At 53.2% G+C, this 23,879-nt stretch overlaps 1 protein-coding gene across 1 annotated transcript in view; it reads left to right on the forward strand.

The window, feature by feature from the left end:
* BMP1 (bone morphogenetic protein 1) overlaps window positions 1–23,879 on the forward strand; it is a 75,426-nt gene that overhangs the window by 23,505 nt on the left and 28,042 nt on the right. Inside the window, exons 3-7 of the mRNA XM_025210348.1 lie at window positions 13,310–13,423; window positions 15,153–15,314; window positions 16,237–16,354; window positions 19,320–19,498; window positions 19,717–19,822. Coding sequence (XP_025066133.1) covers window positions 13,310–13,423; window positions 15,153–15,314; window positions 16,237–16,354; window positions 19,320–19,498; window positions 19,717–19,822 — 679 coding nt within the window. The remainder of the gene's footprint in view (window positions 1–13,309; window positions 13,424–15,152; window positions 15,315–16,236; window positions 16,355–19,319; window positions 19,499–19,716; window positions 19,823–23,879) is intronic.

Raw genomic sequence — 23,879 nt, forward strand, 5'->3', positions numbered from 1 at the left:
TTTTCCAACGGGTCTGGTCCTGGAGCTGCCAGACAGTGGAAGGGGATGCTTCCAGGAAAGGCTTTCCCTGTGTTGGTCTTTGCTCCTGTTCCCCTGGACCCTGGTGCCACAAGAGGATGTCCACCCTGTCTGAAGGGTGTGCTGCTCAGAAACATCTTTGCTGACTCCATTAAGCCAGTACAGCATCGGCAGGAGGCTGGGGCTTGTGCATGGTGACCCAGCTCTGTGTCAAATCAGGGCTAGTGTGTTTTCTCCACCCGCAGGTTGGTAGGTGCAGGGTTGCCTCTTGGAGTGCGAGCGCCTTCATGTAACAGCAGAGTGGGTGCTGCACGGGCATTGTGAGGGCAAGGGTCCCCTGTGGTGGCAGTGTCCTGCCAGGGTGCAGCTCCAAGATGGGATTTCAGTAAAGATGAGCCAGGGAGTCCTGTGCTGGGACGTGCCCAGTAGAGAGCTAGGTGCAGATGCTGAGTGTTACCATCTCCCCGCTGGAGCTGGCCTTAGGGAACATGGTGCCCTGGGCGAACTTGTAATTTGGTGCGTTTCCCTCCACCACACAACCCTCCACAAACCATTGGCACTGCTGCAGGCAGAGGTGCAGGGCACAGTCCAGCAGGGAGGTGGAGCAGCATGGTGCAGGGTGGGGAGCGGCTGCAGGGGAGCAGGATGAAGTGGGGAGAGTGCCCACATCATCCACCCCTAAAGCTGGCTCTACTCTCCGTACCGCAACACCTTTCACGTGGCACCGGTCACAGCTGGCATCCGTTTGCAAGTGCCACTGCTCAGCTAAGGGTCTCCAAAGGGACAGGGAGCTATGGAGTGTCTTGGCTTTCAGGCATGCCTTTGGCCTTCTCTTTCTAGGGTGTATCAAGATGTCTAGGCCCTTCTGAAACCCCCAGCCTTTATGCCTTGACTTCCCAAGTCTCGTTCACAGGGGAGTGTCATTGCACTGGCCATTACGCAGATAACAGCTTCCAGCTGCTATTGAGAGGGGTCCTGGAGCTGAAAGGCCCAGCGGTGTGATTACCATTCCCCTGAGACACCCGTTCCCCACCTTGCCAGATTGATATGTATATTTGAGGGCAAAGCACCGACACTAAAAGTGTTGGATCTTCAAAGGCTGCTGTTCACATAAAGGGAGTGATTAGCCCACTGATGCTGGTGTCTTCCTGCTAAAGAGCATGCAACCAATTCAGTTAACAACCAGGCATTTCCTGCCCACCTGAACTTCATAAGCATCTTCAGAGGCTTCTCCTCCTCGTCTCTCAGTCTTTTTACCCCTTCCAGGGAAATTGGTAGGAAATGGAAAGCAGACCCAGCTGCTCCCTTTTACGGCCTCTACTCTGTATAGTGAAGAACCAGAAGGTCAATACCACCGGATATGAAACAACAAATCAACACCTCTCTGTCAAGAATCAAGGAGATGTATGTGGGCCTCCCCCAAACTGGTTTAGGAATCTTTCAGCCCGGGCCTGCTGTAGCTTGTCTGTCTGAATAATATTGCCATGCACCACTTGAGGTCATATCAGCCATAAGAATACAAGTAACTGCGGAGCTGGTTGCAGAGTTTGAGTTTCCACCTCTTCTTTAGGACAGGGCCTGATTGACAGGTGCTGCTTTGCATTTTTGTACCAGTGCAAAAGGAGCGTAAAACATGCCATGCTGTGTTTCACATGCAAAGCCTTGGGACTGAAAAATATATCAGGCACTTACCCACCATTCATGTGAGCAACACTCTTTAAGCACGCAGCACAATCGGTGCTGTGGACGTAGCAGACTCAGAATTTACTAGCTCCCCTAATTTTCCAGGCTTCTAATAGCAGCCCTTTGACAGGTGCTTCCCTTTCTCCATGTCTGTGCAGTGCACTAGGGGCCAGTTATATTTTAGAGTGGGCAGTAGGAGCAAGAGACACTGCCCAGTTAAGTATAACTGCTTATGTGCTTAACTGGAATTTGGTGCAACATAACTAATAAGCAACAACCTGGGACTAGCATTAAGTTATGCAATTAAGTGAATTCTGCCCTTTTCTGACAGGCACTTGAGTGTGCTGCTGCCACTGTCATTTGGAGGCAGAGACAGTATTGCAGCAGTATTGTATTTTGAGCTGGGCTCTTTCTGCTGCAGCAGGGTCTAAGGGCTGCCGCATGTTGCACAGCAACAACCCCTGCCTGGAAAACCGTAGTCAGAATAGACCCGGAATAGGAGCAGAGGCAACTTTCCCAAGGTTGCATATTGTGTAACAGGCCAAAACCCATGCTTTACCCCATCGCCATTCAGTGACCCTCCGCTGGACTGCATGGCACGCAGCGCACATGTCAGCATCCTTTGCAGCATGTCTTCCCAATGTACAGTGCAGCGATGAATCACTTGCTTTTGCACAAATGCATCTAGAAACGGAGTGTACGACGCCAAACCCTGAGCTCTGGCCAGGGCCTCTGGGTGATGACATCATCTGTATGAACAGCCCTGAGTCAAGCTCTCCCTAAAAAATCTCCAGGGCTTTCATTTTTCTTCGTTTCTGTGCTTTAAAATTAATCCAGAGCTTTCTGTGCATTTGCCTCCTGGCTGTGGAACCTTTCCTGGGGCATCATTTTCTTTTTCTGGGGCATCATTTTGTTTTCAGCCTCTTCTCCACCAGGTTAGAAACAAATAGCTTGAGGCTCTTTCCTTTACTCCGTTCTGCTTTGGGAGTGGAGCGTCTAAGAAAAAAGCCACTTATCAAAAGGCCTAAGATAACTCTGCGAGAGCTGGCAAGGCGGCTTAATACAACTATGGAATCATGGCAGGGCATCATCCAGAGCGAGGTGCTGCCACACACATCAGCAGTTGTTTCTGTCTTTCTTTTTTAAAGAAACCAGCGTTACTTGGAATGCTTTTGAAACCGAGCGGGGAAGAGATGCTTGAGCCCTTGTCTGCTCTTGTAAACTGTTTGCCAGTGCCAGCAGCTTCTTCAAACCTGCATCAGACAAGAAGCGCTTTTCCTGGGATGGGCTGTATTCTCCAAGTGAAGTCAATTATAGCTGCCTTTGCCCCTCTAACTGCACCTGTGCAAGGTCTCTTGCCTAGGAAAAAAAAAGGGGGTGTGTATGTATGTATGTATGTATATATGTATGTGTATGGGGGGCGGTGTATATCATAGAAAGTGAGGGTTGGCAGGGACCTCAGGAGGTCACAACTAGTCCAACCCCCTGCTCAAAGCAGGACTGTTCCCAACTAGATCATCCCACCCAAAGCTTTGGCTAGCCAGGTCTTAAAAACCTCCAAGGATGGAGATACCACCACCCTTCTGGGTAACCTGTTCCAGTATTTTACTACCCTCCTAGTAAGAGAATTCTTCCTAATATCTAACCTAGACTTCCCTCGCTGCAACTTGAGACATTGTTCCTTGTTCTGCCACCACTGAGAACAGTCCAATAGTTTCAACTTTACAACGCTTGATCCAGTGCGACTCCATGCCAGTGAACAAATTCCCTGTGTCGCCCATCTCCCTGGTGAGCATCTGTCCAAATTTCTTTGCACACTTTCTTTAAGAAAGCAGACAGGACTCCAGAAAAACCTGCAGCCAGGACTCCAGCCAAGAACCCTTCAAAAAGTCCAACCATGAGCCCTTCAAAAAGTCTAGCAACGTCACCTCAAAGAAGTCCTTCCAAATCAATATGATTGCTGTTTACAATATAAATACATTCATGTAGCTATATTACTCATCTATAATTGATCGAGTACAAAATTCTGGGGTATTCTTGGTGAAAATAGGGAATCAGGCCTTGGTTCAGGAACAAACCCCCCATTTTATAACATTGTTTCTGATGAGAAAATTGTTTCCGAGTTACAACGTTTCGACTTACAATTGGCTCCTGAAAACCGCATCTTGTAAGTCCAAGGACTGCCTGTACATATTTATGTATACTGTTGTTGTTCATCCTTCGAATTTGAAGATGACTGTGACGTCACTGATCAGTTTGGTTTCTGTGAGCACGTGAGTGCCTGACCAGGACAATTTGTGCTTTGAACTGTCTGAGGCACTGAGCAAGAGATGCCACTTTGGGTTGCTTGATCAACAGCGGACGTGCTGCTATTGCAAGATTTATGTTGTTTGCACTTCTGCTCAGCCTCGGCAGGTCTCCTCCGCTCATAGACGGTAACTCCGGTATGGCTGAAGCTTTGCCAGGTGGAACCATCATGAGCAAGATCTTCCTGAGGCTTCAAGCCAATGTTGAAATGTTTCAAGGATGACTTGAGGGAGTCCTTGAAACGTTTCTTTGGGCCGCCCTGAGAGCACTTTCCCTCCTTTAGCTCACCGTAGAAGATCTTCTTTGGCAGTCACTCATCTCACATCTCTCATCTGTGATTTCATCAGCAGTGTGGATGCTTGAAATGCCTGCCCATGTGAGAGCCTCAGTGTCTAGGACCTTGTCTTGCCATCTTCACCGTCCAGGCTTTGCATGCATACATCAGGATTGGCAGCACAGTGGCTTTGTAGCCCTTCAGTTTTGTTTGTTGACTGATGCCTCTGTGCTCCCGCACATTTGCACATAGTCTGCCAAAGGCCACGCTCGCTTTGGCAATTCTGGCATTGGTTTCATCATTGATGTGACCTGCACGTGATGGTGTACTGCCGAGATAAGTGAACTTATCCTCTCCCTGGACAAGACATATATATGTCTCCAAAAGAAGTCACACCCATGTTAACCAGCAAAGGCTTTTGATGCAAACCTGGCTGAGTCCTGTAGTGGCTTTTGAAGAACCCAGCCTTGACTTGTACCAGCTGGGTTTGTTTTGAGGTCTCGTTGGACCATGTGTAGGTGTGAAGGGCAGAGAAGACCATGTTGATCATCTGTGTAACAGTGGAGCAGAAGTTGTGAGGATGACTTGGAGGGTGACACCAGGAAGCTGTGTGCTCGGAGAGTTTTGCAGTAGCTCCAAGCACATGCTGCACCTCTTGGCTGCAAGCCGCAGCATGGAGCACATGGCACTGCTAATAGAGACCCAAGTTGTTGCAGTCTAAATGGAGTCCCTTTATTATTGCACGTAGCTCTGGGCTGAAACAATCAGGTCTGACCTCCTGTATGTTTTTGCACAGGGCGTTTCATCTGGCAATCTCTGTTCTGAATCCAGTGACTTGTCTTCCACTAAAGCATCCTCCCGAAGGGCTTGAAGCCTGCCCATACAGGAGTATGCTGCTAACTTTGGCAGTTTCTCCTGGTGGTTAATCATCTGCCCGGTCAAAAATTTGTGCCAGATTTGTAATTTGAGTGGTCTGGCTCCAGCTTCTGGCTGTGGCTTCTTGTGTCTTTCCTTGCTGCTTAAAAGTTTCTAATGCCCACTTGTCTCCAGGAGGGTCCTTGTACATCTCCTCACCACTTGATCATTACAATGGGGCCACATCAGTAGCCTGGAGAGAGCTGGATTATTCTCTGAAGCCCAGTTACCCTTTGCTTGGGCAAAAGTCTCTAGCTGAGCCTTGCAGCTGCTTAAAATGTATGGGCCAAACCAGCTTCTTCCCACTGTGTGGCCAAGCCGGATCAGGGAGCGTCTTACACCGGTGACCCTGTGGATGGCACAGTGAAATTGCTGTGCCTCTTGGCTCAGGTTTTGGGATCTAGTAGTTGACACGAGACCGCTTTAAAAACTCTGCTCACTCCTGCACCATGTAGAGAGAATAATTGCAAGGAGCACTCCCTGTTTGCTAATCTGCCATCACCTGTGAACTGCAAACACCAGACACCACCAACCATTCTGCTAATTGGGTAACAAGTTACAGCAACATTGTACCAATTACAGCCCCTGCCCTAAAGGAAAGGATATGTGCCCTGGGAGTCCTAGCCCTTGGGTTTAACCCTCCTCTGACTCCTTATCCTCCTGTCTGCGGAGTGGTGGTGGAGCTCCGCGACTCATCCTTCACAGAGCTGGTTGAATCGTTTTATTTGTTCCCTCTGAAGTTTTTCATGGCACATCCTTACCTGCTCTGTCAGTGTCCAGTAACTCAGTGTCTTTCCTTGGCACTGCTTCCACACTCCTTCCACCTTGCAGGCATTACTAATTCAGCCCTGTGACACCTGTGCTGGCACATGAGCTGGAGGGAACAGAAGTACAGGGAAGCTACTGAGCTGAGATTGTAATCCATCTTCTTTTGGAGACAGTAGCAAAGCTTTGGTATTTAGGGCTGCAAACAAACCCCAGGAGTCCTGACTCCTGTCCCCTGCTGTATGCCATAAACCCATTCCCATCCAGCGCTGCTCCTAGCACTTCAGTGTCTGGACTCCCAGACCTGTGCTAGAGTCACAAGGCCATGCTTACGGCCATGGACAGAGCCAAGGTGTCCTGGCTCCTGGCCCTGTGCTGCCCATTTTGGTTCACACGCTCTGGCTCTGTCTACAGTGGACTTTATTTTCAGCTCTGCCAGTGGCAGAAAGGGCTTGGAACAGGTGCCAGCAGTCATCTTTCCTTAACCCTGTGTCACGCAATCCTGCTCAGAGCCGGGGTAGACAATGCGCTAGTAAAAAAGTGACCAACTTTCAGGGGGCAAAATCTGGGGCCCAGTCCAGCTGCATTCCCAACAGAGCCAGATAGCATTGAACAAGCTGGCCAGAGCACAGCGCCACGTAAGGGGGCCCAGGCTGCATCCTGAGCAGGGGCCAACAATGTGGCATTCACACATCACCCATGCCCTGGTTATGTGCTGTCTTGGCAGGGTTTACCTCTTGGAGGCCCTGTGCCACAGTTCAGCCACAGACTTTTCCTCTGTGCTGGACACCCGGCTTAAGGGTGGCCCTGACATGGATAACTGACTGTTAGTGCATCTCACATTGGCTGATTTGGAAAAATGTATGTGTGTGTGTATATATATATATACACACATATATATAAAAATAGGTAATTATATATATATATACCAACTAGCATTACAAACCATACACCACTTTCAAAACCGTAAACTCATCCCAAAAACCTCACACCCGCACACCCATTACAATGACTGCTCCCGTACACCCGCCTGCATTCCTTTCCTTGGTTTGGTTACACTGTCTCTTGGTACTAGCCCTGGTTGTGAGCTTTCAGTGCATGCACTGCTGCTGGCGGTTTTGCTGCTGCTATCACTGCTGCTGTCATCATCACTGTCGCTTGATCTGGCTGCCTCATAATCTTCTTTGCTATCACTGCCCGCTCCCCCTCATAGTGGGTCTTCTGTGCTGATGCTGCAGAAGCCCCTGCCCCACTCGGGTTTGCTCTGATGGTCTTTCCAAGCTGAGACAGAAGCCGTGTTATCTAGAGTCCATAGGGACATGGATACCCAGGCTGTCCCAGAAGACCTAGGATGGTTGGTCACTTGAGCTAATACTTCCAGCCACAAACTCCCACACTCCCTAACTACTTAATTATGCCTGACTCAGGATGGAGTTGCCCTGAGGATAACAGGAGGAGGCTAGTACAGGCACAGCCAGAATCTCCTGCCTCTCCAAGGCTCCCTGACCTGTTCCCTGGCCTTGAGCTGTGCTGCTGCCCCACTATAGCACAGCCCTGCTGGCTTCTGCATGGATGAGGCAGCTCATGGCCAGCTGCTCTCGAGCGCGCCTCTGCTCCCTTCATTTGTGCCGACTGCTTGGAAATGTAGAACGTGGAGCCATGTGTGTTCTCTCATGCCCTGCACCCCTATTGGACCTCAGTCAAGAGGGCAGCGTTGGGACAGGGTCCGTCCAGTGTTTGCTTACGCGGCCGGTGGTTCTGATTTTTTCCCCCCTGTTTTGTTTTGCTGCTGCCACTTCGGAGGCAAAGCAGCAATGTGGAACTTTCCCAGTCCAAAGCACGTGGCTTTGTCCCTGCTCCATCCCTTCCCAGCGAGTCCTTAAAGCGACCGCTGCAGACAGCATGTGCCACTCAGCCGCCGTGGCCCCTCAGTCATTTCTTGCTGTAGGTGGAGCAGGGAGCCACGTCCCTTTGGGGCTGCTCTGACACCCAGGGGCAGACCCTGAGCAGGCATGAACTGGTGCTGTTCCTTCGCAGGCAGTCGCTGCTTTTTGGAGGTGCATTTTCTGTCCCTGGCGCTGAAGGCAGTGGGTGCGTACCAGCAAGGGACTGACCCTGCTTCTTTCAGTTCCAGGACCCTGCTCTCTCCCAGGCTATAAATCCCACCACCTGGCTGCTCACCAGCCTCTTTATTTCTGTCACTTTGTAGCCCTTAGCCTGCTGCTGCACACTTGCTTTCTCCTGTCTTTCTGTACTGTCCTTGGCTCCAGCATTGTCCACGCATGGCTCAGGCTGTTGAGATTCCCACCATCCCTCCCCTTCCCTGCATGCGCTGCAGGCTCAGCTGCATCCCCCTGGCTGCCGTATCCCTTTTTTGTTAGCTTTTGTATTTCTTTGGTTGGCTTCACTCCGTCTCCGGCTTGTTCATCTAATTGCATTAGGGCTCCCAGTGTTGCACAGGGAATGGCCAAGGGACTGGGGAAGCAGTGGGGCACAGCAGGGGCCAGATGCTAAGAGTGGGATCTTTTCCTGACTTTGCCACAGACTTGCATGTAACTTTGGGCACATCCCACCCCCCGATGTTAACTTCCCCTGCTCCATGCACTGGGAGAAATTGTGCGATTCCTCTTGGCTGAAGTGCCGTGAGATGTGCACACGTGATCATTCTTCTGAGCCTCATCACATCTGCTGCCAGGAGGAATGGGCCAGGACCACAGCACTGCTTTGAACCCAAAGCACTTGCCATTTGCTCAGTCCTTCTTAAAAAGAGGGGTAGGTACCAGGTTCCTTGCCAGGCTGGGATATGCTCCTCACCCCGCTTGCAGGCGGCCTTTGTCTGAAGCCATCCACTACTTACCCTAATTGTGCTGCCTTGTTCTAGTAATGAAAGGCTCTTTGGGGAGCCACTTATTAATCATGTCAAAGCAGGGATATGGCACTGCGCTTTAATCGGTCTCACCACCTGACTTCCTCACTTCTCATTCCTCTCCCATGCACTTTTCCTTCAGAGCCATGAATCCCCAGGGAGCTGCAAGCACCGGCTCAGTTCACTGCCCATGGCCGCACCTGGAGCTCTCCCTTTCCAACATGGGCACTGACTGCCCCTTGACTGCATTGCAGGGGAGAGTAGTGCATCCTTTTACCCAGTCTGAGAATCTCCCTCTATCCCTGCTCTGTCTTCCCCAGCCATGGGCCTGCCCCAAAGCATCTGTAATCCAAATATTTGCACCATCCCTTGTGGTCAGAGCAACACAGATTCCCTATGTCACTCTCCCACTCCCAGGTCCCTGTAACCCTGAGCTGAATCACTCATCTGAGGGTGGGTGGTGTCTGAAACACAGCCCCTCCACCCCTCCCAGGGGTTGCGTGTGGATCCCAGGTCTGTAGAGCTGGCTTCTGGGGAAGCCTGGATGGCTTTTCCTGAAGGAGGAAGCAGGGGAGGAGGAGCTGGGAGTTGGATCAGAAGGTCTCGCTTGCTGCCAACTGGTTATTCGATCCTTCTCCTTGCTGGTCTGGGGGATTCGTTCTTGCTTTCCTCAGCTGCCAGCCCCACTTCTTTTAACACTGGGGGGGCTTCTTTGCAATGCAAGTGGCATCCTTTAAACGTGATGCTGTTGCCATAGGACCGTCCTTCTCTGGGACCAGCAGGGGTGCCTATCAACCCCTAGCATAGAGCACAGGCTAGGTCCAGCCATCAGGGAGCAGTCGCCTGGGTCACTGCTATGTGGTAGATGTGCGTAAGGAGAGACCGTAACTGAGGAGGGCAAAGAGACGGGCAAGATCTGTGCTGATCACTGATGCTTCTCCTTTGGCTCCTGAAGTGAGTGGTAGTCTGACACTGGGAGAGAAGTGCTTGCATTTCCTTGACCTTGCAAGACAAATGTCTGCAATGCTCAGTGTCCTGCAGACAAGGAGGGAGTCCCCCTGCCAAGTTCTTGCATTGCAGAAGGGCTGCTCGTCCTCACCAGGCCTCTCTAGATGCCTGGGATACTAGGGGATCCCACCTCCCACCCACAGCACTGGCTACTCCCACTCCCTGTGCCCAGATCTCTGCTATCACCTCCCAGGACAGGTCTATTGCACACTGGTGGTTTCTGTGGTTGGGTTGCTGTGCACATGGGCTAGGCTGGCTGTTCCCTGTGCCATGGCCCTGTGCAGCATTCGGACTGCTGGACACTGGATGTCAGCATCTGGTGTCATCAGTGCTGGGTGAAATCCTGCACCACCTCCTTGGGCGAAGGGCTGAGCAGTGCTCCTATGTGCAGAGCCTAAGCCTCAAGTCCTCCATCTAAGCACAGTCAGCAGCTTGGCCCAAGGAAGGGATTGGGGATAAGTGCAGGGGCTGGCTCACAGCTCTTTAACTGCAGACAGACCTGAACCTAAACCCTGGATCCAGTCCCAGTGCTGAAAGATGCAGCAGAGGCCCCTAATCGTTATAGCACGACAGCCCCAAAGCTTGGGTCCAGATCAGGGGGAGAGTGTTGGAAACAGGAATCGGGACTTGGCAGCTTGTGTTTCCTCTGCCCTTGAAATGGTGAAGTCCCCCTTCCTGCCCTCCGATCCCCTTGGGGCTGGCAAACCAGCCAGATCCCACGCACCCATCCCTGGGAGCGTCCTTCCTCTGCTGCAGAGGCTGCCCTGGGCTTTGGGACCGTGGGTCCATGCAAAAGCAGCTGAGCACAATCCAGGCCCTGGGTGAGGAGGGAGGCAGGGCCTGTGCTCGCACTCCTGTGTTTTCCCTTGGCCCATATGGTTTAGATTCCTTGTGGCAGATGAAGCTGAGGTTATTTGAGTATCCCTTAGCAATCCCAGTTCAGACCGGTCCGTGTGTGTGTGTGTGTGAGAGAGAGAGAGAGAGGAGGGTCCAGAAAGGGAACTTGCAAAAGTAGTGAAGGTTAAAATAATTTATGTAATAATAATAATAGAAAAACCCTAACAAGACATGAAGCTGGCTGTGATGCAAACCAGATGTGGGAGCGTGGCCACTGCCAGCTGAGCTGGTGAGCTGGCTCGGGCAGAGGGGGGAGCACCAAGGGGCGCCGCGTTGCTCTGGCCAGCAGCAGGGCTTCCCCTGCATGCCGGGTTTTGGTGTACAAGGCAGGGAAGGGGAGGAAGAGGGGAAACAGGAAAAAAGGATGGGGGAGGCTGCATTCCTCGGAAGGGGCGCGGCAGGGGGAGCAGGAGTCTGCATGTTGTCTGTCCCAACAGTGGGGGAGGCTGGGGGGCAGGGGAGATGGAGGAAGGGACTATGTATGTAACAGCCCTAGGCTGGAAGCCAGCTTCCAGCATGGGGACAAGGCCCCTTGGGAAGTCCCTGGGAGAATGGTTTTGTCTCCTAGAGTTTGCAGGGCTCTCCCTGCCTATGTGAGGCTGCCAGAGAAGCCAAAGCATGCGTCTGCAGGGGAACTTGAGAGCTGCTCTGTTGAGCTGGAGCCCAGGGAAGGAAATGCAGGTGCTCTGAATTCAGTACGTTCCCGAATGAGGCTATGGGATCCAGGTGGTCCGTGGCCTCCCCAAGGCCACCCACAGGGCAGATGATTAGTCCCAATTCGTGGAAAGGGCAGGGGAGTGAGACCCCGCACTTATTGTACGCTGCCAGTGGGTAGCAGCCTCTTGTGATAAGAGCTGACCCGGGGCAGACTGACACTGCTGGCCTGCCACGGGGAGGAAGGGCTCTGGCAGGGCTGGGGAGGTCATCTAGTCTAACCCCTGCCCAAGGCAGTGTCGGGTGTCCCAAGCCACGCTCCTCTAGCGCGCAGTTAATTCCTGTGGGAAGTTCCTTCTCCTCATCTTCAACCTACGCGTTCCTTGTTGCAGTTTCAGCCCATGACTTTCCATTTCAGCATCCAGGGAAGAGATGCATCCTGGCTTTCCCACCACTCCTGACCGGTTGATGCCTGGTAGGCAGAACGGTCTGCGTTGCAGCTGGCTCGGCCTGCCTTCTGTATCACGGGCCACAGGAGAGAAATTCACTCCTGAGAAAGAGGGCCCCCCCATGGCCTTGCAATAACTTTTCAGAGGGATGGGAGAGGTATACATGTCTGTGTTTTGGTCTCTTGTACTGAGTTGCTTGTGCAGGCATCTGTGAATACCTGTCAGTCCGTCTGTGTATCGCATGCCTGGATGAGGCATCAGCATTGCCATGAAAAATTAGGACGTGATGGCAGCTCAGCCAGCCCCAGCATTTCTGAACCAGGACTCAGGTCCTGCAACGTATGAGGAAAGTGGCTTAAAAACCCTGAGATGTTTTACAAATAACACCTGGATTCCTTTTCCTTGGGACCTGGTTTCAGAGTCCTCCAGATGCCCCCAGGTCACTGCATTTCCCAGCCTTGCTCTGGGTCCTTTTTCTTAGATGCAGTCACATCCCCACCTGATGAAGGGAAGGTACCTTCAGAAATGTGCCCAACGCTGTGATACTTGCAGCCAAAAGTGGGAGTTGGCAGCACAGCCCTCTTGGGAGGTCTAGCAGCAGTGACTCACTTTCCTGGCTGGCCCCTTGGTCTGTGGTTCCTGTCACAAATGGGACCCTTGGTCCGGAGCCCTGCAAAACCCTAAGCGGGAGAGGTTTCCAGAGCACTGGGCACCCTCTTGGGTGGTGCTGGTGAGCTCTTCCTGCCCACAGAGGGCCAGAATAAGTCCTAGCCATCACTTACCGCCTACTCAAGCTGTGGCCATCATGTCCGTGAGGGGAAGGAGAGTCCGGTGATTACCCTCCATCTCTGGAGATATGAGGTGGAGTCCCTGCCCTGCCACCAATAGTCTGTGTGACCTCAAGTGTGTCTCTCTTCTTAGGCAGACAAGCTTCTTGGGGTAAATATGATCTCTTTTATTAAACCAACTCAAATAAAAAATATCAAATGTACCCCAAAAACCTTGTCTGCCTGTGTCTTTAACCTATATCTCTCTGCTTAATCCATTAAGACAGGGCTCTTATGCTGATCTCACAGAGGTGTTGTGAACTCCCCAGCCCACTAATGTGGGGCCAGGTGCTGGGATATTATAGTGCATGGCTGCAAAAGGATTTAAGGCAGACAGAAGTCACAGAAGCTCTGTGCTTGGACTTCTGTAGGTCTTATAATGGGACTTTCCTCCACACCCATGAGCATTGCAAACGGGAGCTCCTGGGAACAGAAGAGAGTTGGGTGTCGAAATGGTGGGGAGTCAGGTTCCTCAGCATCTTCTGAAGATGTGGGCCTCAGCTGCTCTGGAAATCAGGTCTCAAAGCTGCTGGCAATCCTGGCCCCCTTCTTGGGAGGCTTCCCAAGCTGTCGGCATGACTGATAATCTGAGCAGATGAGTCCCCTTCCAGAGTGCCCATAACCTGCCCCCATCTCCTGCTTTCAGCTGTCTTCCTGGGAGACATCGCGCTGGACGAGGAAGACCTCCGGATGTTCCAGGCAGACCGCATAACGGACCTCACACGCCACACCATGCTCAGGGTGGCCACCAACTCCTCAGGTACAGCAGCCCCCAGCCCCTGCTCAGCTGCCAGAGCCCCTTCCCTTGGAGCTTGTGTTGTAGGAGGTGGGGAAGGGCCTGTCTCAGGACTTCCCCTGCACCCACAGTCGCCCCTCTCCTTGTTAAGCCGAGCACCGCGTTGTTCTGATTATAACAGCACCTTTTTTCCCCTTCCAAAAGAACCAATAACATCACTTTTTGCTGATGTACAGGATCACGCTGGAGTTGGGCCCATGACAGCCTTGACCTCTGTGCTTGCAGCTCTTCTGTGCATGTGATAAAACCCCCAATCACAGATTCCTCGCAGTGCCATTTGTATTTAAGTATTTTCTGTGCATTTTACCTTTTGGGTCCTACCCTTGCTTGCCCAATTCTCCTGTAGGACTTTGCAAGGGCTGTAGCAGGGCTTCTTTTCTGGGGAAATTTTTTTTCTCCCTAAAACTGGCCCTGACAAGTTGGGGTCAACTTATAACCAGAACAATGTGGTGAGTACATGCCTTCCTCCAACCAATGCAGAGGAACATTTCTGCCCCACCTCACAGTCACCTTAAGGTGCTCTAGTAGGCTCCCACTGTTGGGACACTGAGCAAAGCCAGTGCCTTGCAGTGACCTGCAGCCGGGGGGGCACCTCTGGGGCACTCATTCACAAATAGTTTCCCCACCCTCTTTCAATGATCCTGGCTGCTTCGGTCATGCACAGGACCCCTGGCATAGCCCTCATGGCAGGGCTCCCAAACCTCTTCTGCCTTCCAGCAATCGCCTCTCAAAGACCAACAGAGGGGCCCAGCACACAGCTCCCACCGAAAGCCAAGGGTCATTAGACCACGCAAGCTGCTGCACTGTTAGCTCAGCTGCTAGCACCGTGAGAGGCTGGAAAGGGCATGGCCACTCTGGCGGAGCTCCACTGATAATATTTGCAGGCTCTAGGGATGGGACAAAGGTAGCCTGGCTCGCTTGGGCCTGTTCCAATCCTCCCCAGCTACGTGGGGGGCACCGCTAGGAATAGTGTGTCCCCCAGAGCCTCACCCTGTCTTACATGTGCTATCTCAACTCCTGTTTCGAGTGCTGCCAGGTGGCCTGTGCAATGGGCCAGTCCCCCGTGGCCTCTGCTCACCAGGGAGGCAGTCTGTATAGTCCTTGCAATGTCCCCTCTGAGCCCTTGCCATGTCTTACCATTGGCAGCGCAGCCCCCCCGCATGTGTCCCTGCTGATTTGGAGAGCCAGGACTTGGCTTGCTCTGTCCCTGTTGGTTTCATTTTCTTGGGCTCAGCCAAGATCCTGGAAGCAGCCTTAGTTCCCCAGCCAACCATGCAGCACTTGCAGGTGCTCTCCTGCCTTGGCTTTGCTCTGTCCCAGGCCACTGCAGGATGTACCAGTGCCCTGTGTACTCAGCACCAGAGGGACCTGTCAGGCTTGGTGGAGGAGTATGTTTTGTGGGTTTGACTTGGGCTGTCACAGCCTGGGTTTCCTCTACTACGTGGAATGCATCTCCATTCCTGACTTAGCCACGATAAAGTGCCACCCCCAGCCATGCTCAGAGCCTGGGGTCACAAGTCTGTCTCCAGACTCTCGATTCACCTGGTGTGTTTGGTTTCTTGGGCCACATCCACTGTGGGTGTAACTGACATCAGCTGAGTTACCCTAGCAGGAAGCAGGTGCCCTGAGTGGGGTAGGTCCCTTGGCTCCTGCCGGGTCCTACCGCAATGCTTAGCTGTTCTCCTACCCACAGGTAGCAACACCAACAACACCAGGCTGAGGCCCAGGAGGCACCGCAAGAGGCACGGGTGGCTGGTCCGGCAGCGCTCGCGGAGTCGCCGGGCTGCCACATCCCGCCCGGAGCGGGTGTGGCCAGATGGGGTCATCCCCTATGTGATTAGTGGGAACTTCAGTGGTGAGTGGGGGCAGCTGGCAGTGGCAGGCCAGCTGGGCGGTGGGGCTGGGTGGCACCATTCTGGGGACACAACTCCTCTGCCCTGGTTGACTGTCACCATACACGGTGGAGGTGGGAAGGGATCCCATGCAAAGGCACCATGAGCAGGGGCAGTGAGACAGGACCCCTGGGTTCTGCTCTCAGCTCCTTTTCCTACTCACAGTGCCTCAGTTTCCTCAGGTGTGAAGCTGGGAGGTGAGGACTCTTCTCTCCCCTGGAGACCCATGGGCTATGCCATCAGCCGCAGCAAGTCTTAGCCTGTCTGCTAACCTATCCCTGGGCGTGTTTACATGCTGCAGAGCAGCCTAATTAGTTCTGCGGTAAATGTCTCAGCATCTACATGTGCAGCCCTATTAAGCCGCAGGGAACTAATAAACTCTGCAGCAGGTTAGTACTAGTAAATACACATACTATCGTACTGTGGAGTTTTTTTGTGTGCAGCAATGCACATGTAGACACTGACCTGGCTGGCAGGGGCACGAGGGTGCTTCAGTGTGGGGGCTGCCTGTCAGCTAGCCCTGCACTGGAGCACCCTCAGGCCCCAGCCAGCCCCTCCACAGCATGTTGAGCCAGGGGAAACAGCCCCGGGCTGGCAGGCTGACCCCCCCAGGCCTCGTGCCAGCCAGGACCATTGCAACCTAGCTCAACATGCTGTGGTCCTGGGTGCATGTTCAAACACAGCATTTGGGAGCAATAAACTCCGGTGCCATATGCACCAGAGTTTATTGCTGCACATTAATAAGCACATGTAGATGCACCCCCTAAGACTCACCTGTGGGGTTCGTCCCTGAGCCCAGCTCCACCAGCAACTGCTGCACCCCTGTTCCTCTTAGTCTCAGGAGGGCTGCATCTAGCTCCTGGTTTTTCCCTGCCTCCCCTGCAGGCACCCAGAGGGCAATCTTCAGGCAGGCCATGCGGCACTGGGAGAAGTTCACGTGTGTCACCTTCTTGGAGCGCACCGAGGAGGACAGCTACATCATCTTCACCTATCGGCCTTGCGGGTGAGCTGGGCCTTTGCCCCGGCAGGACCCAAGGATGATTCTAGGGGTGCACTTTGGGTGGGACTGGCCCAGTGGAAACCATGGGCTGGGAGTCTTGGTACCCAACTCCCACTGGGATCTAACAGAGGTGGCAGGAAACTTTGGCAGACAGGATACGAAGGTTGGGGCCTGACTGCTCCCGTACCTATACCAAGGGACCGGTCCCCCTCTTGCTATTCCTGGTGCAGATTCACAGTACCCTGACCCTTGATGATGGAGCTGTGAGGGCGTAGAGCTGTGCTCAGGGGGGATCAGGGCCTGGGACTGTCGTTGTCCAGCTGTGGTTACAGGCAACAGGTGGGTTTCACTCTTCATGTTCCAGCTGGACGTAGAGGCCGCAGTTCAGGCCAGATCCTCCTGATGGTAGGGGCCGCACATGTACTTTGTTCTTGTCCTAGAGTCTAGAAAGGTGGGAAGGGAAACTGAGGCAAGGAGCAGTGAAGTGACTCACTCAGGGTCAGACAGCAACTCAGTGGCAGAGTCAAGACTAGAGCCCAGGACTCTGGGTCCTAACCAGCAGCACATGCTCCCTAGCTCTTTCCCCTCCACCTGAAGGAGCATTGGCTTGGGTCCAGAGCATGCAGGCACCTGCCACAGGGCCTGATCCTGTAGCCCTTCCCTCCCGGGGAATCCAGAGGTGTCTGTAGTGGCCTATCCCCCGCCCAGCTGCCAGGAGAAAGCTGCACATGCTGTTCCTGGAGCTGCTGGCACAGGGGCTGGGAGGCAGGCTCCACCATGGCTGGGGATGGGCTGTGCCCGGGCACTGGGCTGCAGGGTTCAGGTTTAATGGACAGATCTGGCAGGGTTCCCACAGCTCCATGGCAAGCCTGATCCCCTCCCTGCTGTGACTGATGCTCAGCTGCAGTTAAAGAGCATGGCCGCTTGTGGGAGTGCTAATTAGGCCCAATTAAAGCCTGACTGATGTGCCTTGAAACACCCACGGAGCGGCCATGCGGTACGCTACCTCCCTGGAGCCCCTGGCCCAGATCTTCCGGGGTGTGCGGGTGCCTGGCCTGGCTGGGGGAGTTGGGAACCTGAACACCTTTGGAGAGCGGGGCTCGGACAGCTGAATGCAGAGGGTCTTCCGACCAAAGGCAGCTGATCCTATCTGGGGGATTCAAAGGAAGCCAAAGGACAAGAATTAGAACTCGGTGGCACCAAATGTAACTGGGGTCAGCAGGGTTGTGTGCATGGCCAGGTAAGGGATTTATATATTGAGAGAGAGGAGGTCTCATGTCTCAACAGAAGGGATTATAAATAATGAGCAAGCTTTGGAGGAGATGGATATCTTCATGCTTTAGGGCACGCACCAGCCCCTAATGGGTGATAGGAAGAAAGTGCCATTGGGATAGATGGACCCATACTTGCTTGCTGCCTCCTTCCCTTGAGGGGCCAGAGTGAATATCCTCCTGTTCCCTACAAACACCCCACTGGTCTCTGATGGAGTCACAACACAAGGCTGGATGGGACCTTTGGGCTGACTGAATCAGACAGTGCCTTGGATCTACAGCCCCCTTTGTGCAGGTGTGCCTAGAAACAGTGCAGACCTTTGAAAATCTACTGGGACCATGGGGAAGGATCAGAATGGCCCAATCTGTCTATTGGGATGCAGCAGCAATGAAGAGGTGGGGAGAATGGGAGAGCTGTCTAGTAAAGGGGTGAACCCTTCACTGTGACTGGGAGAGGTGGGAGCGCAACAGGAAAGTATAAGCTGATGCTCAGCAAATTGCCTCTCATCAGGAGAGGCAGGAGCTTTCCTGCAGGGGCCAAGAGGTGTTTTAGCAACCTTGGCAGCAGCAGGATGTCAGCCACTATGGTCCCCCCTGCTTTACCAATGGCAGGATCAGGTGTTATGCCTTGTGGTTGTGCCAGGGTTGCCTGTGCAGTTTGCAGTGAAGGGCAATTACCTTGGCCTGACTCTGTAGTGACCACCACTGGTCTGCATATGATGCAGCACCAAGCCACCTTCTCATCCTTTCATGAAGACTCGGTGGTGTCGGCCAGCTACCAGTCTGTCTGTCTTCAGAGCCCTCCACCCCAGCAGTGCCCAGCCATGCAAGTGGGTGTCTGGGTGCCGGAGCACCGGTAACGTGAGAGATGGATTTGCTGGAGCCCTAGATGCTGAGCAGATGGCAGGAAGTGATTGGCAGGGTGTGCCCTGAACTGCCCTGAGCTGGGCCCAAAAGAAGCACCTGTTCTAGCTGCTGGGGTTGGGGATGGCTGCGGCTGGCTCTGGGGGCAGTGGCATGTTGCCTCAAAGGAGGGCTGTGGGAACGGTGGGGAGTGAGCTGAGCCCTCTCCACATGCTTCCCTAGCTAGAGCTGCCCAGGCCTGTCTTCTGCATAAGCCATGGGCAGGCCATTAAAGTTTCCACACCGCTGGGGCAGCTATAATGATTTGCCAGATGTGCTGCCTCTCATGGAGACCCAGCTGGGAGTACACGCTTGACCCCAGGGAGTTGCTAACTTTTCAGAGGACCGGGGATTCCCTGCCATTAAAGCACCAGGCTCCCTCCTCTGTCCAGCTCTTGGAGGAGGGGAGAGGTGTTGCAATCTCCACAAAGGATGCTGGCTCACCCAGGGCAGGGCACTTTTTCCTGCTTGCCTGCTGCACAGGGCACCATGCCATGGTGGGAAGTGCAGCATGCACTGTGCTGCTCTCCTGTGGCTGTGCCCCTCCCTGAGCTGGGCAGCTTGCACTTGACTGGGGGTCCCTTGTGGACGTTGCAGTGGCTCCATCCTGGCCCTTTGGCAGTGAGATTGAAAACTTCTGCTCCTCTTGGATCTCATGTGGTGAATATTACCTTGCCATTGGGTGTTGACCCCTGGGCGAGTCCATTAACCTCAGTGATCCCTGGGCTAAGAAGCATCTAGCTTGGCCAGTTTCTCCTCTGTGCTAACACGAGGCCTCTTTTCCCCCAATCCAGGTGCTGTTCCTATGTGGGCCGCAGGGGAGGTGGGCCCCAGGCCATCTCCATTGGCAAAAACTGTGACAAGTTCGGCATCGTGGTTCACGAGCTGGGACACGTCATCGGGTTCTGGCACGAGCACACCCGCCCGGATCGGGATGACCACGTGGCCATCATCAAGGAGAACATCCAACTAGGTATAGGCCCCTTCTTTCACTTCTCTACCCTCCTCTTTTCTTCCATTCTCCCCCACCTTGCCCTGGGTCTCTTGCCTCCTCCATGGGTGAGTCATCTCAGCCTGTAGCCCGGGGGAGAAAGCTTTTGGCTTGTGCCAGGCCCAGATCACAGCACCCTCCCTGCCTGGCATTGCTACAGGGCCTTTTGTCCATGGCTCTGTCTCCCCCCGTTTCCGCAGGGCAGGAGTACAACTTCTTGAAGATGGAGCCTGAAGAGGTGGAGTCGCTTGGTGAGACATACGATTTCGACAGCATCATGCACTATGCCAGGAACACCTTCTCCAGGTGAGCTGCCGTGCATTGCTTGCTGACTCAGCCCAGGCACTCGCATCATCCCTCCCACTGGAGCTCCCTTATGAAAGCTGCACCATGGCCCACAACCCTCCTCCTGGCTCTTCTGGCTCAGAAGGAGCAAATGCAGGAATGAGTCTCACCTGCTCCATGAGCATCAGACATGTGAGAGCAAAGGGGACTAGAAAAACAGATGGGTTGATACAGAAGTGTGGGGCCAGAATAAACTGAAGAGGTCACCCAGTCCATCCCTCTGCTCTGAGGATCAAGGAAACCTAGGTTGTCCCTGGCAGATGGTTGTATAACCTGTTCTTAAAACCCTGTCAGCATGAGCTGCCTTAGGCTCCCTGGGCAGCTGGAGCCAGTTTGTAGCTATATACTTAGAAACTTTTTCCTACTGTTGAACCTAAACCTTCCTCACAGCATATGAAGCCAATCGCTTCTCTTCCTCTCCAGACAATTGATAGCCACCCCTTATAGCAGCCTTTTACATATTTGAAGACTGTTATCATCTTTCCTCTCAGTCTTCTCCTCTCCAGACTAAACAAACCCGCTTCCTCCATGCTTTCCTCATGGGTCATGCTTTCCAAACCTCTTATTCTCATGGCTCTGTCCTGTTTTCACTCCAGTTTATCTGCATCTTTCTTAAATTGTGGTGCCCAGAACTGGACACAGCCGTGGCCTCACTAATGGCATGCAGGGCAAACCTGCTTCCCATGTCTAGCATATAATGCTCCTGTTAATGTATTGTAAAATTACATTCCTCTCTTTTTTTGTGGGGCGACCAAAGCATCCTATTGCTGGCTCCAGCTGATGGCCGCTGTAAGCCCCAGATCTGTTCTGCCTGGCCCATTATTCACCTTTGGATTTTTCCTTGCTCCTGTCTTGTACTGCACTATATGGATTCCAGGTCATCAAAATCAAGCCTTCCTCCAATCAGGAAGATGAGGATTGCTCTTCTGTATCTACCTAGCTTCAGTATGTTAGTCCTCCTTTGTGCCTTCTAATCCAAGATTAGTCTTTGCCCCCAGGGGTTTTCAGTGCCCTGATGGCTGGGGAGTTAAGTCCAAAGCCCCAGAGACCCATCGTCACTAGCAAAGGCTTCCTAATCTTCAACCTACAGCCGCCACCAGGGAGAGGGCTCTGCAAAGGCAGCTCATTAATTGCTGGAACACACCAAGTGCTGGGAGCGAGCCAGCGGCACCGTGCCTGGAATGACAGCCACCGCCCATCTCTCAGCGGGGCTGCATCCTTGGGCACTGTGGGGACAATGTTGTCCTCTGCTGAGCCTCTTGTCTGGGGATTAGCCCTCCTTTTGTAGCTCCTGCTGGGTTTGCCAGGATTTCCCTTGGGGTGGCTGCCTCAGCAGGTGCGTCCTAGGAGGAGAAATCCTCCTAGCCGAGCCCATGGGGGTGAGCCCCGCAGATGCCTGTCACTGCAGGCTACTGAGGTGTGTCTGGCATGTTCTTTCTGCTCTCTATTTGGGTTGCTGCTTGGCACCTTTCAGTGGGTACTGTTGCCAGCTTCACTTATGCTACCCAGGACATGCCCCTGGGTCTTGCTTTTGCAATAGCTGCACAAGGCAAGCCCAGCATGTGCAGAACTGCCTATTGCGTGCAGTGGCAGCAGGCCCCCCCTGGCATCTTAACAGGGTATAACAGAGCTGAAGCCCAGTAGCCAAGAGCCTGGGTCTGCCTCTTTGAGCTTGCAGGCTCATTGCCTCTGCTGCATCTTAGTAGACTAAAGAAGACCAGCCAGAGCAGCAGGACACAGGTGCCAGTGCAGCAAAGTATTCAGGCATGTGCTTGACCTCTCCAGGGTCACACACAGGTGCTTAATGCTGGACACGACCACATGTGCCTTGCTGAATTGGGCCCCACGCCTTGGACCTGCTGCCTTGGGGCAGGCCATGGGGGTAGGGCACAAGCCTAAGAGGAGTCAGGAAACCTGGGTTCTCCTCCCAGCTCTGCCACGGAGCTGCTGTCTGACCTAAGCTAAGTCACTTCACCTCTCCTGCCTGCCTTGTCTTATGAGCACAGGACTAGCAGTGCCTGTTATCCCAGGTCAGCACCACATGGAGTCACTTCCACATGCTGACCCCACTCCTTCTTAGGTTTGGTTCTTCCCCCATGACACTTGTTGGCAGGCTGTTCCAGACCTCCCCTCTGCCGATGGTTAGAAAACCTCCTCTGAATTGCCAGACTGCATTTATTCATGGCACTGGCATGGTACTGTCCTAAATTTAACTTAAATAGTTCCTTACCTGCACAGGCAGGAGTTTGCTCTGTCTAAGTAACACCCCCCTGAAGCCTTGGGCAATGGTATTGGTATTCTCCTGCCCTGTCTCTTCTGGAAACACTTTGCCTGGATCATGCAAGGATTGTCTTTTTGCCTTGTTGATGATGGCTGCATCGCCTGGGGAGCTCTCAGTCATTCTGTAACTGGCTGGACTGTAATCTTCCTTGTCCTCAGCCCACCCCAGCCTACAGCCCCCAGCACACAGCAGAGAGTCTCACCGATAGAACAAAACATCCAGTCGTGTACCCGAGGACTATTACACTCCATTTCCTTTTCTCTCCCGTCCTGCATACTATTCTTCTCCTCCTCTACATAGACAGTGCCTCCTGCCTTTGTCTTGTTAACATATTTCATTGCCACGCTCCTCTTTTAAGTACCAGGGTCATTAATGAAAATATTGAATAAGATGATTGCTGTGGCCAGTCCTTGAGAAACCTTCCTCCAGCCAGTCTTCCCTTTCCAACACAGCCTGCTTGTGTCGCCCTACCCACCTCGTAGCGCTCTTAGTAATCCCCATCTACTCTATCCAAACTAATAACCTCTGGTGTGACTTATCACCTGTTTCACTGAAGTCCACACTGAGATGTCAGGCACTGTGGGATTAAGTAATGCCACCCAAGTGCTTGTCCTGCTCTGTATCTGAGAGAAACAAGCCAGTGAGTGTTTTGGGGCTGGAACTTTTTCCTATCACGTGCCACAGCCAACACAATAGCACCCTGATCTCCTTTGGGGTCCTCTCTGATGGAGGAGTCTGAGGTTGTGAGTGTATACCAGTTCAGTTCTGCTCAGCAAGGGACACAAGGGCTTGTCACCATCACCATGCGCATTGGGTCACCAGTCAAACAGCAGAGCCATGTAGGTCTCCAGAAACCATGCAGCCTGCCTGAGCACATGGTCTGCGGCACCTTGCTGCTCTCAGTTGTACATGGGGAGAGCGGCCTCAGGGGAGCCGGTGTCCCTGATATCCTAGAATTCCCTGTTCTGCAGCAAGACCTTTGCATCATGGTGGTTGCTCTAGATATTTCTTTCCTTCGAATGTGGCTGGCTGGCATATGCACCCTGCCCTGCAGTTTCATGAAATCCAGCCTCTGGGGCCCAGCTATAGGGCAGAAGCTGAGGGACTCTGCTCTGGCTGCTCCCTGATGACTCATATTCCCAGGGTCATTGGCAGCTCCCCACATGGTTACGTGTTGCAGAGCTGGCCTCGAGATTTCATCATTTGTTTTCTGGCCAAAAGCTTTCTCCTCCTTCAGCAGCTGGTCAGGGGCATTCTCTGGGATGACTTGCTGTGCATGGCGCTGCTGCAGGGAGAGGATGTCCCGTTTTGCCCGGTGCTGCTTTCTTGAATTCCTGAGCTGCTCCCAGCTGCCAGAAGAAGGGCTCTGCCAACTGGGTGAAGCGTGTTATGCTGCTGCACTGGGCCAGGAAAGCGTTCCTGGGAAATTGCTCTCAGCGAGAGGATGGAAACTATAGGTCACTGGAGAAATGCAAGCCCCTCTCCCCTCCCCTTCCCCACTTAAACATGTCCATATGGTGACGGGAGCAGGGAAAGGCTGTGCTCACTCACAGTGGAGCCCCGATGAATTGGGGGCTGGGGGAGAGGCTGAGTTCCTGCCCCTTGCATATTGCTGCTTCCTTGTTGCTTTGTCGATGTTGGCTTCATTCATCCCTTTCTCTGCTCTTGTGTCCCTTGTCCTCGCTCTCCCAGAGCATTAGATCCCATTCATCTCAAGCCACTTCAGGGCACGGCAGC

The sequence above is a fragment of the Alligator sinensis genome, unplaced genomic scaffold (assembly GCF_000455745.1).
Source record: "Alligator sinensis unplaced genomic scaffold, ASM45574v1 scaffold722_1, whole genome shotgun sequence".
Taxonomy (NCBI): domain Eukaryota; kingdom Metazoa; phylum Chordata; order Crocodylia; family Alligatoridae; genus Alligator; species Alligator sinensis.